Consider the following 13,433-nt stretch of genomic DNA (forward strand, 5'->3'; position numbering starts at 1 on the left):
CATGTATGTGTGTATGTATCTATGTATGTTTATATATGTATACATATATGCATACAAAGGGAGGGAGAGACCCTCCAGAAGATTTTTTTCAACAATAGTCCTCTTTTTATCCTGTCTAATTTAGTTTCTTAAAAACCTTTAAATTTCATATAATCAAAATTACCTATTGTATCTTTCTAGTGGCTTCTCTTACATATTTTATTGAAAATACATAGTAATGGGGCATCTAGGTGGCACAGTAGATAAAGCACCGGCCCTGGAGTCAGGAATACCTGGGTTCAAATCCGGTCTCAGAAACTTAATAATTACCTAGCTGTGTGGCCTTGGGCAAGCCACTTAACCCCATTTGCCTTGCAAAAACCTAAAAAAAAATACATAGTAATGAAAAGGATAGGGTAATTATTTTCTGTTTTTAATGGGAGTCTCTTAACAATCAAGTTGTAGATGCATTTTGAATTTATCATGTGGCATAAAAAATATCTTGATCCAAGATCTGTCAAGATGTTTAACAATTTTTTGCCAATTCTTATAAAACAGAGGTATTTTCTGAACAATTTATATTTTCTTATATATCTGATTTGAGTTCTATTATTTTTTTAGGGTGTTCCATTCCTCTATTGCTCTATTATTTTTAACTAGCAACAAATAGTTTAGTTGATTATCAATTTTTAATATAATCTAATGGCTGAGGATGCTTTACCTTTTTGTGGATTTTCTTTTTCATTCTTTCCTTTTATGTATAATTATAATCTTTTGATCCTCCAAATGGATTATTTAATTATTTTGTTTGGACATGTTCTTAGATCCATAAGTGAACTTTGCTAGTTTTTTTTTTTACATTGGCAAAACCAGGTCAGAAGAAGGAAATTCTAGTTTCTTATTAAGTTTCCATGAATTTGTACAGGTATTTGATTTGCCCTTTATTTCTTTAGGGAACAGTTTATAATTGTGTTTATGCAGTTGCTAATAGTGAACCAAGTTCCCAATGTGTGTGCAATTCTTAATGTCATTTCCCCCTCATACATATCCACTCAGATGCCCAGTCCAATTGTATGTACCTTCTTTCTTTTGTTCCATTTTCTCAATGTTCATAGGTAACTTTCCCACCATTAACACATGGCTCCTATCCTTGTAACTCTTTATCAAAATTTTGGATGATATAGCTCATGAAGGAAAAAACCAACCAGAGTGATCTGAATGGAAATACATTCTCCTATCCAGATTCCTGGAGAAGGCTGAATCTTAAGTTCTCAGCAGGAAGTGCAGAAGCCTTTACTCTACTTTGTCATTAAATATCCTACCTATTGATCTACAAAGATAGGAAAAACATTCAGTTTTTCCATTTTTTTTGCCTTGGGGGAGGCAATGGGGTTAAGTGACTTGTCCAAGGTCACACAGGTAATTATTAAGTGTCTGAGGTTGGATTTGAACTCACATCCTCCTGACTCCAGGGCTGGTGCTCTCCTCACTGCACCACTTAGCTGCACCAATTTCTCCTTTTCTAGAGAAACTATTGACCATAATTTATTGAATTTTAGCTAGACTAATTGGCAAATTAAATATTAATCAAGTCTTCTCTTGAGATTTTTTGTTCTTCACGTCAGTGATATTGCTAAACAAAAGTATAACCAAGTAACTTCTTTGATCAGTAAATACCAATAATTTCTTATTACATCTATAATCAAATGTAAATTCTGTCAGTTGCAGTTAAAATTCTTTACATTATGAAGCTATCCTAGGTGTCAATTTATATTACACATCACTCTTCTCTACTCACATTGTAGTTCAAATTAACTGACAACCTAATATCTCCTCTTCCTGTGCTTTCCCCCTCATGTTCTCCTACTCTTTACTTCCTTTTTACTTGAATGCATAAGAATCTCGCATTTTATTTGAGACATAGGTCTTGTCTCTCTCTGAATAACATCAACTGTTGGTTCCTTCACTTCTAAAGTTGATTCAGAGGAGGAGGGTTTTATAGGATCATCCATCACTCTGCTTCTTGCAACTGTAATCAGGTCTGAATCACTTAGAAGACAATAAAAAAAGACTTACCATGGGGCCATGAAGCCAAGAGCTCCAAGTTTGAGTCTTGGAGATCCCAGTATGGTGCATATAAGTGATTACTAACATTTAGGTATGACTGCAGAGGATTATGTCATAAAACCTGTGAGATTCCACTTTCCTTTCAGCCAGTACTCTCAAATTATCCCTATTCTCAGAGATTTCTTCCTTTCTAGGTGCCTGACTAGGCTTAGAGGCAATCTTCCCATGCCTGACCTTGCCCTTTGGGACTGAAGAATGTTCAACTATGACCATAAATCTGGAATTGAGACTGGATCATTCCTCCATGTGAATTTAATATATTTTGGCTAGTTTGAGCTCAATCCAAATTTTGGAGGCAGTTATTCCAAAAATAGGGATGAGAGAGATTATATGAAGATAAAAAGTTTCTACAGACTACCTTGCACAATAAGATGATCACAGATTCTTAGGTTCCCTTTCTCCTCAGTCTCTGCAATTTACCTGATTTTTTTTTATCTTTATTTTATTTTTTTATTTTTTTGATTCACTTCACTTTTATTATGAACAAACACAATCTCAAGATCAGTAAATGACTTCAGAGTCAATATTAATAGAAATTATTCCAAAATTATTCTTTGCAGGTCATAGATACTACAATCCAAAAAAAAGGAAAAAATTCCCAACCCAGGAAAAGGTATCCTGCTCTTGTTTCCATAGCAACTGAGTTGCTGAGTTCTCCAGCTTCACTTTCCCCCACTACCCACCCCCTTCCAAAGATGCTCAGCCCAGCCACTCCATCTCTACCCAGAGCCAGGTTCCTAGAGGTCCATGGCATCCTGTAGGAAGCTCCCTCAACTGAAGGATCCCAAGGTGCTTTACAAACATTAGTCCCGCCTTACAACTGCCTTGTGAGTTAGGTCAGTATTATTATCCCTATTTTTAACAGACAGGGAAACTGAGGCACAGAAGAGTTAAGTGACTTGCCCAGGGGTCACACAGCAAGTCAGCGGCAGAGCTTGGAGGGGAGCCCCTCTACCTAAACCCCTATAGTAACAGTCATCCTATTTCCTTCAATTTCTTGCTCTGGCGTATGTGAGCTGAACTTTTTAAAAGAGAACATTCAGGATACAAGCAAACCAAGGGGAAAATTTCTATTTTTAAAATGCTGCAACCATCTTTTAATCTAAAAACAAAAACAAAACAAAACAAAACAAAAAAAATCCCACCTAAATCAAATACATTCAAATTACTTCCACCCGCTATGTGGGCCCCTTATAAGAAAACCCCCAAAGAAAAAAAAAAAAAAAGAAAAAACAAAACAAATCAAATTTTTTTTTTCTCCAAAACTGAAGCACAGAAATGCAGTCTTACAAATTTGTCCATTCTCCTGCTGGGTCTGGGTCTCAGCTCTCCCACCAGCTGCTCTCTCTGGTCAGAGAGCAGCAAGGAGGGGAGTGGAGGCAGACTCACCCTCAATACTGATTAGACCCCTCAGAAGGCACCCAGAGGAATGCTGTTAGCCTGCACAGCTCAAGGAATCATGGGAATTCAGGTCCTGTCAGAACCGAGTCCATTTTAATTGTTTTTAAATAGGTTCCCTTGCTTTAAGCTTTTGTCATCTCCTGGTGCTGCTCCCTTCCCTGCAGGGGAGCAGATGCTTCCCTGCAGATGCTAACCAAGACTTTTGCAGGGTCAGAGTATGGGTCCCCATTGAACATGGTTAGAAGAGACAAGCTATATTCATTATACTTATTGGCGAAGTACTGTGGGATTAAAATACCCAACAGACCTCTCTTAAAGGTAGGCCCACACAGGCTGGCAGATCTACACTAAATTGTACATTTCTATCTATTTCTTTCCTATGGAATGAACAGCTCCAGAGGCTGGGTTTCTAGACCAGCCTGCACCTTCTATCCAGGCCTGTTTATGCTCAAGAACCCAGACAGAAAGCTTCCATCTCTCATCCCTGCCCCAAGCATGGGGCTGGCATTCCCAGTAACACAGCAGTAAAGCCAAGGGAGTGCAAGGGAAGGGGGGCTGCTTTCCTATCCCCCCTTCTGGCTAGGTGATGGGAGTCAGCTGGGCAAAGAAACTGGTAGGTTTAGGCTTTTGCACTAGCTCTGGCAGGTGAGAAGGAAGAGCTCCAATGGAAGTCTCTCCCCTAAACCAGTCAGAAGCTCTAGGCTTGGCTTGCACAGTTAACATGAAACACCCAGCATGCTGAGGATGAGAAGATAAAAATAATGATAATAAAAAAAAAGCCTCCTCCCTCCCCAGGCTCACTGGGCTGACACTAGAATTTAGATGGGGATTAGCTGAGTTTCCATATGACCCTGGGATGTTCCCCAGCAGGTTTGCCAGCTGTGCCTTGAGTCAGCAGGGTAGTGGGGCAGTGAGGGAAGGAAGAGGCGATGCAGGTCAACAGAATGGGGAGGGCTGGATCCAGTGGTGCTACTTGGCCTCCAGGCAGGTTTAGCCAAGGGAGAGTGCCTGTCCAGAGACAGGAGAGTGAAGAGGCTACAGAGACTAGGTGAAGCCAAGGCAAGGGAAGTGGAGGGTTAGCCCTGTAGACAAGTTCAAGGTTCTGAAGGGCTATGAGAGAGAAGGGGGAAAAAGATGGATAAGGTGTGTATGCTACAGAAGGGACCCCCATGGACCCAATGACAATTGGTAGCCATTTTCTACAGGGAGAGGAAGGGTCTTGGGCCTTCCTCAAGCTCTTAGATCTCTGCATCCCTGCCCTGGCCTCTTGGGTTCCTGCTCAGCAGTGAGGGGGCAGGAGTCATCATATTCATTTTTGCCCTCAAACTCCAGAATGGAGGGATGGGGGTCAGGATGTTGAGGTTGGTTTGTTTTACATTTTCCATTGAGTTATTGTTTCCTTAACTTTCCCCCCAATCTCTCCAGGTTAAGTCAAATACATTCGGAACCAAAGACTTGCCCCTTGGTTTCTTAGGTGTGCTATATATTGCCTTGCCCCAAACTTTATGGACAGTCAGATTTCCCAGTCACCCCCAACTTTGGGCCATTGGGACAGACAGCAAGGCCACTTTGTTGAAGAGTGGGCCAGAAGGATGGTTGGCAGAGAACTATGTCCTTTCTCACACCCCTCTCCCCAATCATAGTAGGTTCACTACTTCCCCCCCCCCCCAGCCTTGGTTTCCAGGAGGAAACAGTAGCTAAGAATGATCCTCCTCTCCATCTGGTAGGAACGAGGCTGGGCCTGAAGGAGCTGAGAAAGTAGCCTTGATTCCTCTCTAGGTCTACTACTCACCCTCAGGGGTCAGGGAGGTCCAAAGAGAAGAGAATAACTAGGGGGGGGGGAAGGCTCTTTTCCAACAGTGATGCTATAGAGAGCAAGCCAGCCCAAGGCAGCCAGCTGCTTGCTTAGGAGATAGAGAAGGTAGGGAGGGGATAGAAGAAAAGGAAAGGTGATAAGAACAGGGGAAGGAAAGAGAGGGGAGAAGACAAGCAAGATCATCTCAGCATTCACAAAGGCAGAATTGTTGGCTTTCAATACATTTGCATTGTAAAGGAATACTGTATTGGAATGGGTTAAAAAAATCATCTTTAGCATCTGGTAACATTATTCAGTAGTTAATAAAGAGAACATTAGACCTTTGCCCAGCTGGCTTGGTGGGGGGAGCGGGGAGGTGGGGAGGAAGGCCTCAGCTGCTCTTGGCTCTCCCTTCACCAGTTCGGGCACATCTGGCAAGGATGGCAGCCTTGGAGACTTTCTTTCGGTCATAGGCCAAGCCCAGGAAACACATGCAGTCAATGCAGAACGTGGTGAAGTTGATGTGCCAGCAATACTCACTGGCAGAGTAATCATACGGGAAGGTGTGATGGTAGTTGTAGAAACCTTCACCTGCAGCTCCAAGTGCCACCAGGATATTCTTTCGGGGGTTGATGCTTTTATCATAGGGCCAGCTGCCATACACATGAGCAGCGCTATTCACTAGCCAGGTGGCATGGAGTACAGCGGCATACCGCAGGAAGGTGGAAACAAACAGGCTGTGAGCAAAATCCTCGCCCCAGAAGTACCAGGGGAAGAAGGTGGGGAAAATGAAGCACATGAGGAGGATGCCGGGCTTGTAGTATCTCCTCTGGAACATCAGCAGCTTCTCAGCTTTGAGATCAGACAAGTCAAGCAATCGGCCCTTCTCAATGACATCTGGGTGTCTGTCCACTAGCAGCCAACCCACGTGGGAGAAGAAAAATCCCCGTGAGGCATTATGGGGATCAGCATCCGTCTCAGAGAACTTATGATGTACTCGGTGGTCCCGGGCCCACCCAAAAATGTCATTCTGGAATGCCATGGTGTTAGCTATTGTCAGAAAGATTCTGAGGGGTAGGCGTGCTTTGTAGGTTCTGTGACTCCAGAGATGATGAGCTCCGGCAGTGAGGCCTAAGGCGCTGATCAGATAGTACCCAAATGCCCACATCAGGGTGTAGATGTGAGAGGAAGACAACAGGACCAGCCCATACAGAGCTCCCAAGTGAAGCAGGCCCATCAGGATGATGCTCCTCCAGACATATACGAACTTGGGTTTGGGGCCTTCCTTCTCTCGGTATGTGGGATCAAACATATCATCCCGCATCTCATAGTTGACTCCCTCTTCATCCTTCTGGATAAGGGTTTTTGAAGCTCCTCTGGGGGCTCCGTTCTGCAGGGCCCTGAAAGGGGCCGTGATGGTGTTTGTGGTGGTCCATGGTGTAGGAGGGAATCTCCTCCTGGAGCAAGTGGGCTGGCATAGGGGCTGTGGGGCCCGGGGTTGCGGGCCCCGGGGCTGCGGGGCCCGGGGCTGCGGGGTCCGGGACTGCGGGGCCCGGGGCTGCGGGGTCCGGGGATGCGTCCCCGGGCTCTGGGAGCCGCTGCTGCTGGGCTCGGGCTCCGGCTCGGGCTTCCCGCTCTGCTCCGGCCGCTCCGGCGCGAGGCTTTAAAGGCGCCGCGGCCGCCGGGCCTATCTTTATTTTAAAATATTCCCTTTTAGGCCTGACTTTTTTCTTCCATTCCCTTGCTTCCTCCCTGAAATCCGAACTGTGGGCTTTTGCCTTCAGGCATAATGGGTGAAAAAAGAAAGTGTTGGGGAAGATGTTCTTCAGTGTCCTAGGGGGTGAAGAAGCAGAAATAGAAGTGATAGAAGAAATGAAAAGAGGAAAAGTAAAACACTCCCATTTGAAGGAAAAGAGATAGGCTAGCTGAACTGTACAAAGCAAACTTGCAGAAATGCTGGGAATAGAGATCAATTAGTTCTTTGCTTTCACTGATATAGGCAAGTCTTTAATCAGAGAACTCTTCTACTGCTGCAAGTAAGGACTCTCTGCAGCTTCTGGACATAGAGAGCTGTCGAGAGTATATGTGTCAGAGGGGTACTTAAACCTAGAGATATAATGAGTGATTTATAAATGAGTACATTTGACAGATCATGAGAAAGACTGAAAAACTATCAACCTGTAGGCTTCAAAAGTACTAATCTATTTTTAAGAGAGAATATGGATTCTGGAATCTCATTAAACGTGAATGTGACATACATACATATATACATACCTATATCCAAATATATATACATATGGAACTGACAAAATTCTAATTTTAGATTATATTTAAAAAAATAGTTCAACTGAAATTAGAAATCAATACTAAGCACTGTTTGAACATGTATCATTAAATTAACCCCATTTCCTTTTTTAGTCCTATTTTCGTAGTTACCTTTTAATTTTTTTTTTCCCCAGACCTAGGGCATTTTAAAAATCGGGTTACTCTGTTACTCTCATTTTTATTTTAAGTGCAATTATTATTTTTTTGCTTTCTGAGATTATTTTCTGTGTTATTGTCTATATTATTCCTACAAGAATAATTTTCAGCATTCTTGTTTATCTCAATGGATGCTATGATTCTTTTTTTGTTTCAACTTCAATCTTCAGGATTTACCTGTGCATAGAAAATGGTGTTCCAGTCTCTCATTTTGATTTTATGACTACCTTTTTGTTGTAATTATGCTTCTTGTCAAGTACTGGTAGTTGGTTTTTATTATCATCAATACTTTCTCAAGTCTGTATTTATTGGATTATTTAATACACTCATTTGAGACAGAGAAGTCCTTTTTTCCTCTTGTTATATGTTTTATTTTGCATTCATTCTTATTTTCTTCCCTTATAGATTTCTTTTGAAAAACCTTTATGAAACTCATTCTCTAGGAACAAGTATTTTTTTCCTTTCATCATTTCTTTGCATATTAATATTTGTTTAAATGAAGTTTGCAGTATTTTAGAAGGGTTAGACTTATTTCTATTTTTATAAGGAAAAAAGGAAATAAGTATTTTATTAAAAATTCAACATTTTCCAGGAACTGTCCTAATTTCTAGGAATAGAAATACAAACCAAAAAAAAAAAGATAGTGCCTTCCCTCAAGGAGATTATATTGTGTATATGTTTTACTATTTTGTTTTTCCCCAGTGACAAGTAAAAGCAATATTTTACATTCATTTATAAAACTTTCAGATCTAAATTCTCTCTCTCTTCCTTCCTCCTCATTTTCTCTCATTGAGAAAATAAGCAATTAGATATAGGTTATACTTCTGTGCTCATGCAAATAATTTCCACAATACACATGTTGTAAAAGAGAACACTCTTCAAAAAAGAAATCTAAATTAAAATAAAGTTTATAAAAATTATGCTTCATTATGACTCAGACAAGAATTTAACTTATTATTTCTTATTTCTAAGGCACTATCCTAAGTACTAAAGTAGATATATGTGTTTTATTTTGCCTCAGTGACATGTAAAAACAGTATTTAACATTCATTTTTAAAACTTTGAGATTCAAATTCTCTTCTGCCTCCATTTCCTCTCAATTAGAAATCAAGCAATTGGATATAGGTTACATATGTGTAGTAATGCAAAACATTTGTATAACTATCATACTGCAAAAGAAAATATAGAAACCCACCATAAAAGAAATTTCAACAAAAAATACGTTTTTGGTTGGTTTTTTTTTTTTTTTTTTTTTTTTTTTTTGCAAGGCAAGTGGGGTTTAGTGGCTTCCTGAAGCCCACACAGCTAGGTAATTATTAATTGTCTGAGATCGGATTTGAACCGAGATACTCCTGACTTCAGGGCCGGTGCTTTATCCACTACGCCACCTAGCCGCCCCTTGAAAAAAATACGTTTTTTAAAAAAAGCATGCTTCAAATTGTATTCACACACAATCAGTTCTTTCCCTGGACATGGTGAACATTTTTCATTCTTAGTCCTTCATAGTTGTCTTGCATCAATGTAAAGCAGTTAGTACCTAAATCATTCACAGCTAATCATCTTACATTATCATTGTTACTTGTATAAAATAAATTTCACTTTGCATCAGCTTTTCTGAGAATAGCCTGCTCATCATTTCTTATAGCAATGTAATATTCCATTATAATCATATACTACAATTTGGTAAACCTAGTTGATGGACATTCCCTCAATTTCTAATTTTTTGCCCCCAGAAAAATATATAGCACTTTTTTTCTGTTCTGTTAATCTCTTTTGCTATACAGACTTAATAATGGTCTTGATAAGTCAGAATAGATGCATGATTTTGTAGCCTTTGGGGCACAGTTCTGAATTGTTCTACAGAAGCAGGGTTCTACACAATGTTGTTAATATGTACAATATGCTCTAGGTCCTGTTCCCTTTGTTCATTATCACTTCATGTAATTCTTTTCATGCTTCTCTAACATAACTTGCTCAGGAATTCTGCTTTAAATATTTTTGAACATGTGAGACTTTTTCCATTTTCTATGATTTCTTTCTGATACAGGCCTAGGATTGGTATTGTTGGATCAATTTTATTTCTCTTTGGGCATTGTTCTGTTCTGCTCTCTAGCATGGTTGGATCAGTTCACAACTCCACCAACAGTGAATTAATGTCCCTATCTGCACACAACCTCTGCAATATTGATCATTTTTCCTTTTTGTCATGTTGACCAATCAGATAGGTGGGAGATTGTATCTCATAGATGTTTTAATTTGCATTTAATCAATAATAATTTGGAGCATTTTAACACATGATTATATATATATATATATATATATATATTATATATATATATATATATATAATTTCTTCATTTGAAAACTGTCTGTTTATATTATTTTACCATTTTTCAATTGGGAATGACTTGTAACCTTATAAATTTGATTTAGTTCTCTGTATATTTTTGAAATGAGGCCTTTATTACAACCCTAAGTTGGGAAATTTGTTTTCCAGCTTCCTGTTTTCCTTCTTGTCTTAGATGCATTGGTTTCATTAGTGCAAAACCTTTTTAATTTAATATAATCAAAATCATCCATTTTGCAATTTATAATAATCTTTCTTATTTGGTTTTAAGTTTCTTAACTTTCCATAGATCCTATGGTTAGAATGTTTCTTGATCTCTTAATTGGTATATGGTATCGCCCTTTATGTCTAAATCTTTTACCCCTTTTTGAGCTTATTTTGGTATAGGGCAAGCTGTCCAACCTTACTTTTAAAAGATTTTATTGCAACAATAGACAATATATTTTGATTTGTCATTTTAATGAGAGCTTTGCCGTAGCTTGACTTCATTTTCTAAAGCATTTGGTAAACCCACAGGTGGGCTATATTTTGGATAGTCCTGTTATAGAGTGTGAGATGAGGATCTATGCCTAGATATTGCCAAATCATCATCCAGTTTTCTAAATAGTTTTGGTCAAAAAGTGAGCTTTTATCCCAGAAGCTAATATCTCTGAATTTTTCAAATAATAGATTGCTATAGTCATTCACTACTTTTTTCTTTTGTACCTATCCTGATCCCTGGTCTATTATTCTATTTCTTAATCAGTACCAGGCAGTTTTGATGACTGCTGCTTTATAGAATAGTTTCAGATCTGTTATAACTAGGCCACCTTCTTTTATATTTTTTTCATCAGTTCCCTTAATATTATTGACCTGTTGTTGCTCCAGCTCTGTAAAATAGTTATTTGGTAGTTTGCTTGGTCAGGCACCGGATAAGTAATTTAATTTGACTAGAATTGTTATTTTTATTATATTAGCTCAGCCTAACCATGAACAATTGATGTTTTTCAAATTGTTTAAATCTGACTATGTGTGAAAAGTTTTTTGTAATTGTGTTTATACAGTTACTGGTTTTGTCTTCGGAGGTAGATTTCCAAGTATTTTATATTGTATGCAGTTACTTTAAGTGTAATTTTTCTTTCTAACACTTGCCTTTGTGCATTGTTGTTTATATATATATAGGAATGCTGATGATTTATGTGGGTTTATTTTATGTTCTGCTACTTTGCTCAGGTTATTAATTGCTTCAAGTAATTTTTTTGGTGATTTTTCCAGGATTCTCCAGAGAACCATCATATATAAGTTTTCTCAGATTTTATTCACTTTCTTTTTTTTAATTTATTTTTTATTCTCATTTTGTACAAATGTTTTTACATTAATAAAATATTCTTGTTTACAAGTAAACAAAATACCCCTCCCCCCATGAATATAGATAGACTTGCAAAAAAAGTAAAGGGGAGAGAAAAAAATTAAAATAAAAAAAATAACAGTAATAATTGTAGGTATGGCCAGGTGGAGCAATGGACGAAGCACCAGCCCTGGAGCCACAAGTGCCCAAGTCCATATCCAGCCTCATAAACCCAATAATCACCCAGCCATGTAACATGCAAGCCACCCAATCCCCACTGCCCTGCAAAAACCAAAAAGAAGGGAAAAAAAGACCCAAAATAAAATAAAATAGTAATAATAGTAGGGGTGGCTGGTTGGCAGACAGAGCATTGGGCCTTGAGCCAGGAGCACCTGGGTCCAAATCCAGCCCCAGACACCCAAAGATCACCCTGCTATGTGGCCCCAAGCAGGCCACCCAGCCCCACTTGCCCTGCACCCTCCCCCAAATAATAATAACAAAAAATGTGCTTCAGTCTTTGTTCCAACACCAACAACTCTGTCATGGGTGGATCACATTCTTTATGATAAGTCCATCACAAAAGTTACTTCCATATTTTTCCAACTTTGCCATTGCTGATTGCAGCTCCCTCCTTTCTTATTTCTCCCCTGCCATGTACTATATTTTCTCTCTCCTTTCACTCTGACTCTGCTGTAGGGTCGCTGAGTGGCACAGCAGACAGATGCCTGGTCCTGGGGCCAAGAAGCCCTGAGCCCCTATACCACCCCTTAGGCCCAGAATCCACCTGGCCCTATGGTCCTGGACAGGCCATCCAATCCCAGCCCCTTGCAAGAAGTAAAAAAGAAAATATGTTATATCTGACCACTCTCGCCCCATGGTCCATCCTCTCCTCCTTTATTCACATCCCCACCCCTTCCCCCTGATCCCCCCTACTTCTTACTCCAGTTGTCTATACCCCAATGAGTATATTTGCTGTTTCCTCTCGTAGCCATCTCTGATGAGAGCAAAGGTTCCCTCATTCCCCCCTTGCCTACCCCCTTCCATATCATTGCAATAGCTCATTGTAATAAAAAAAATCTTATTATGTGAAATATCTTGGACTATTCCCCCTCTCCTTTTTCTTTCTCCCATTCCATTTCCCTTTTTTTTCCTATTGACTCCATTTTTACACCATATTTTATCTTTGAATTCAGCTTTCTCCTGTGCTTCAACTATAAAAGCTCCTTCTACCTGCTCTATTAACTGAGAGGTTCATATGAGTATTATCAGTGTCATTTTTCTATGCAGGAATACATGCAGTTCATCCTCATTAAGTCCCTCATATCCACCCCCCCCTCTCCTCCTATCTCCATGCTTCATCGGAGTCCTGTATCTGAAGATCAAACCTTCTGTTCAGCTCTGGCCATTACAAAAGGAACATTTGAAATTCCCCTGGTTCATTGAAAGTCCATCTTTTTCCCTGGAAGAGGACATTCAGCCTTGCTGGGTAATTCATTCTTGGCTGCATTCTAAGCTCTTTTGCCTTCCGGTATATTATATTCCAAGCCCTACAAACTTCCAGTGTAGTTGCTGCTAAGTCCTGTGTGTTCCTGACTGCAGCTCCATGATATTTGAACTGTGTCCTTCTGGCTGCTTGTAATATTTTCTCTTTGACTTGGTAGTTCTGGAACTTGGCTATAATATTCCTGGGGATTGTTTTTTTAGGATCTCTTTCTTGGGGGGATCAGTGAATTCTCTCCATTTCTATTTTGCCCTCTGCTTCTAGAATATCAGGGCAATTTTCCTGTAGTAATTCTTTGAAAATGATGTCAAGGCTCTTTTCCTGATCATGACTTTCATGTATTCCAATAATTTTTAAATTATCTTTCCTAAGTCTGTTTTCCATATCAGTTGTTTTTTCCAATGAGATATTTCACATTTTCTTCTAATTTTTCATTTTTTAGGTTTTCAAGTATTGATTCCTGATTTCTGACAAA

General features: G+C 39.4%; 1 protein-coding gene across 1 annotated transcript; it reads right to left on the reverse strand.

Annotated features, from left to right (window-relative positions):
• Positions 1-5,693: 5,693 nt before the first annotated feature.
• LOC141489881 (stearoyl-CoA desaturase-like) lies at positions 5,694-6,780 on the reverse strand. Its single transcript, XM_074190246.1, is given in 2 exon segments — positions 5,694-6,734; positions 6,736-6,780. Coding segments are annotated over 2 exon segments (1,086 nt in total).
• Positions 6,781-13,433: the final 6,653 nt, after the last annotated feature.

Source organism: Macrotis lagotis, chromosome 1 (genome assembly GCF_037893015.1).
Source record: "Macrotis lagotis isolate mMagLag1 chromosome 1, bilby.v1.9.chrom.fasta, whole genome shotgun sequence".
Taxonomy (NCBI): domain Eukaryota; kingdom Metazoa; phylum Chordata; class Mammalia; order Peramelemorphia; family Peramelidae; genus Macrotis; species Macrotis lagotis.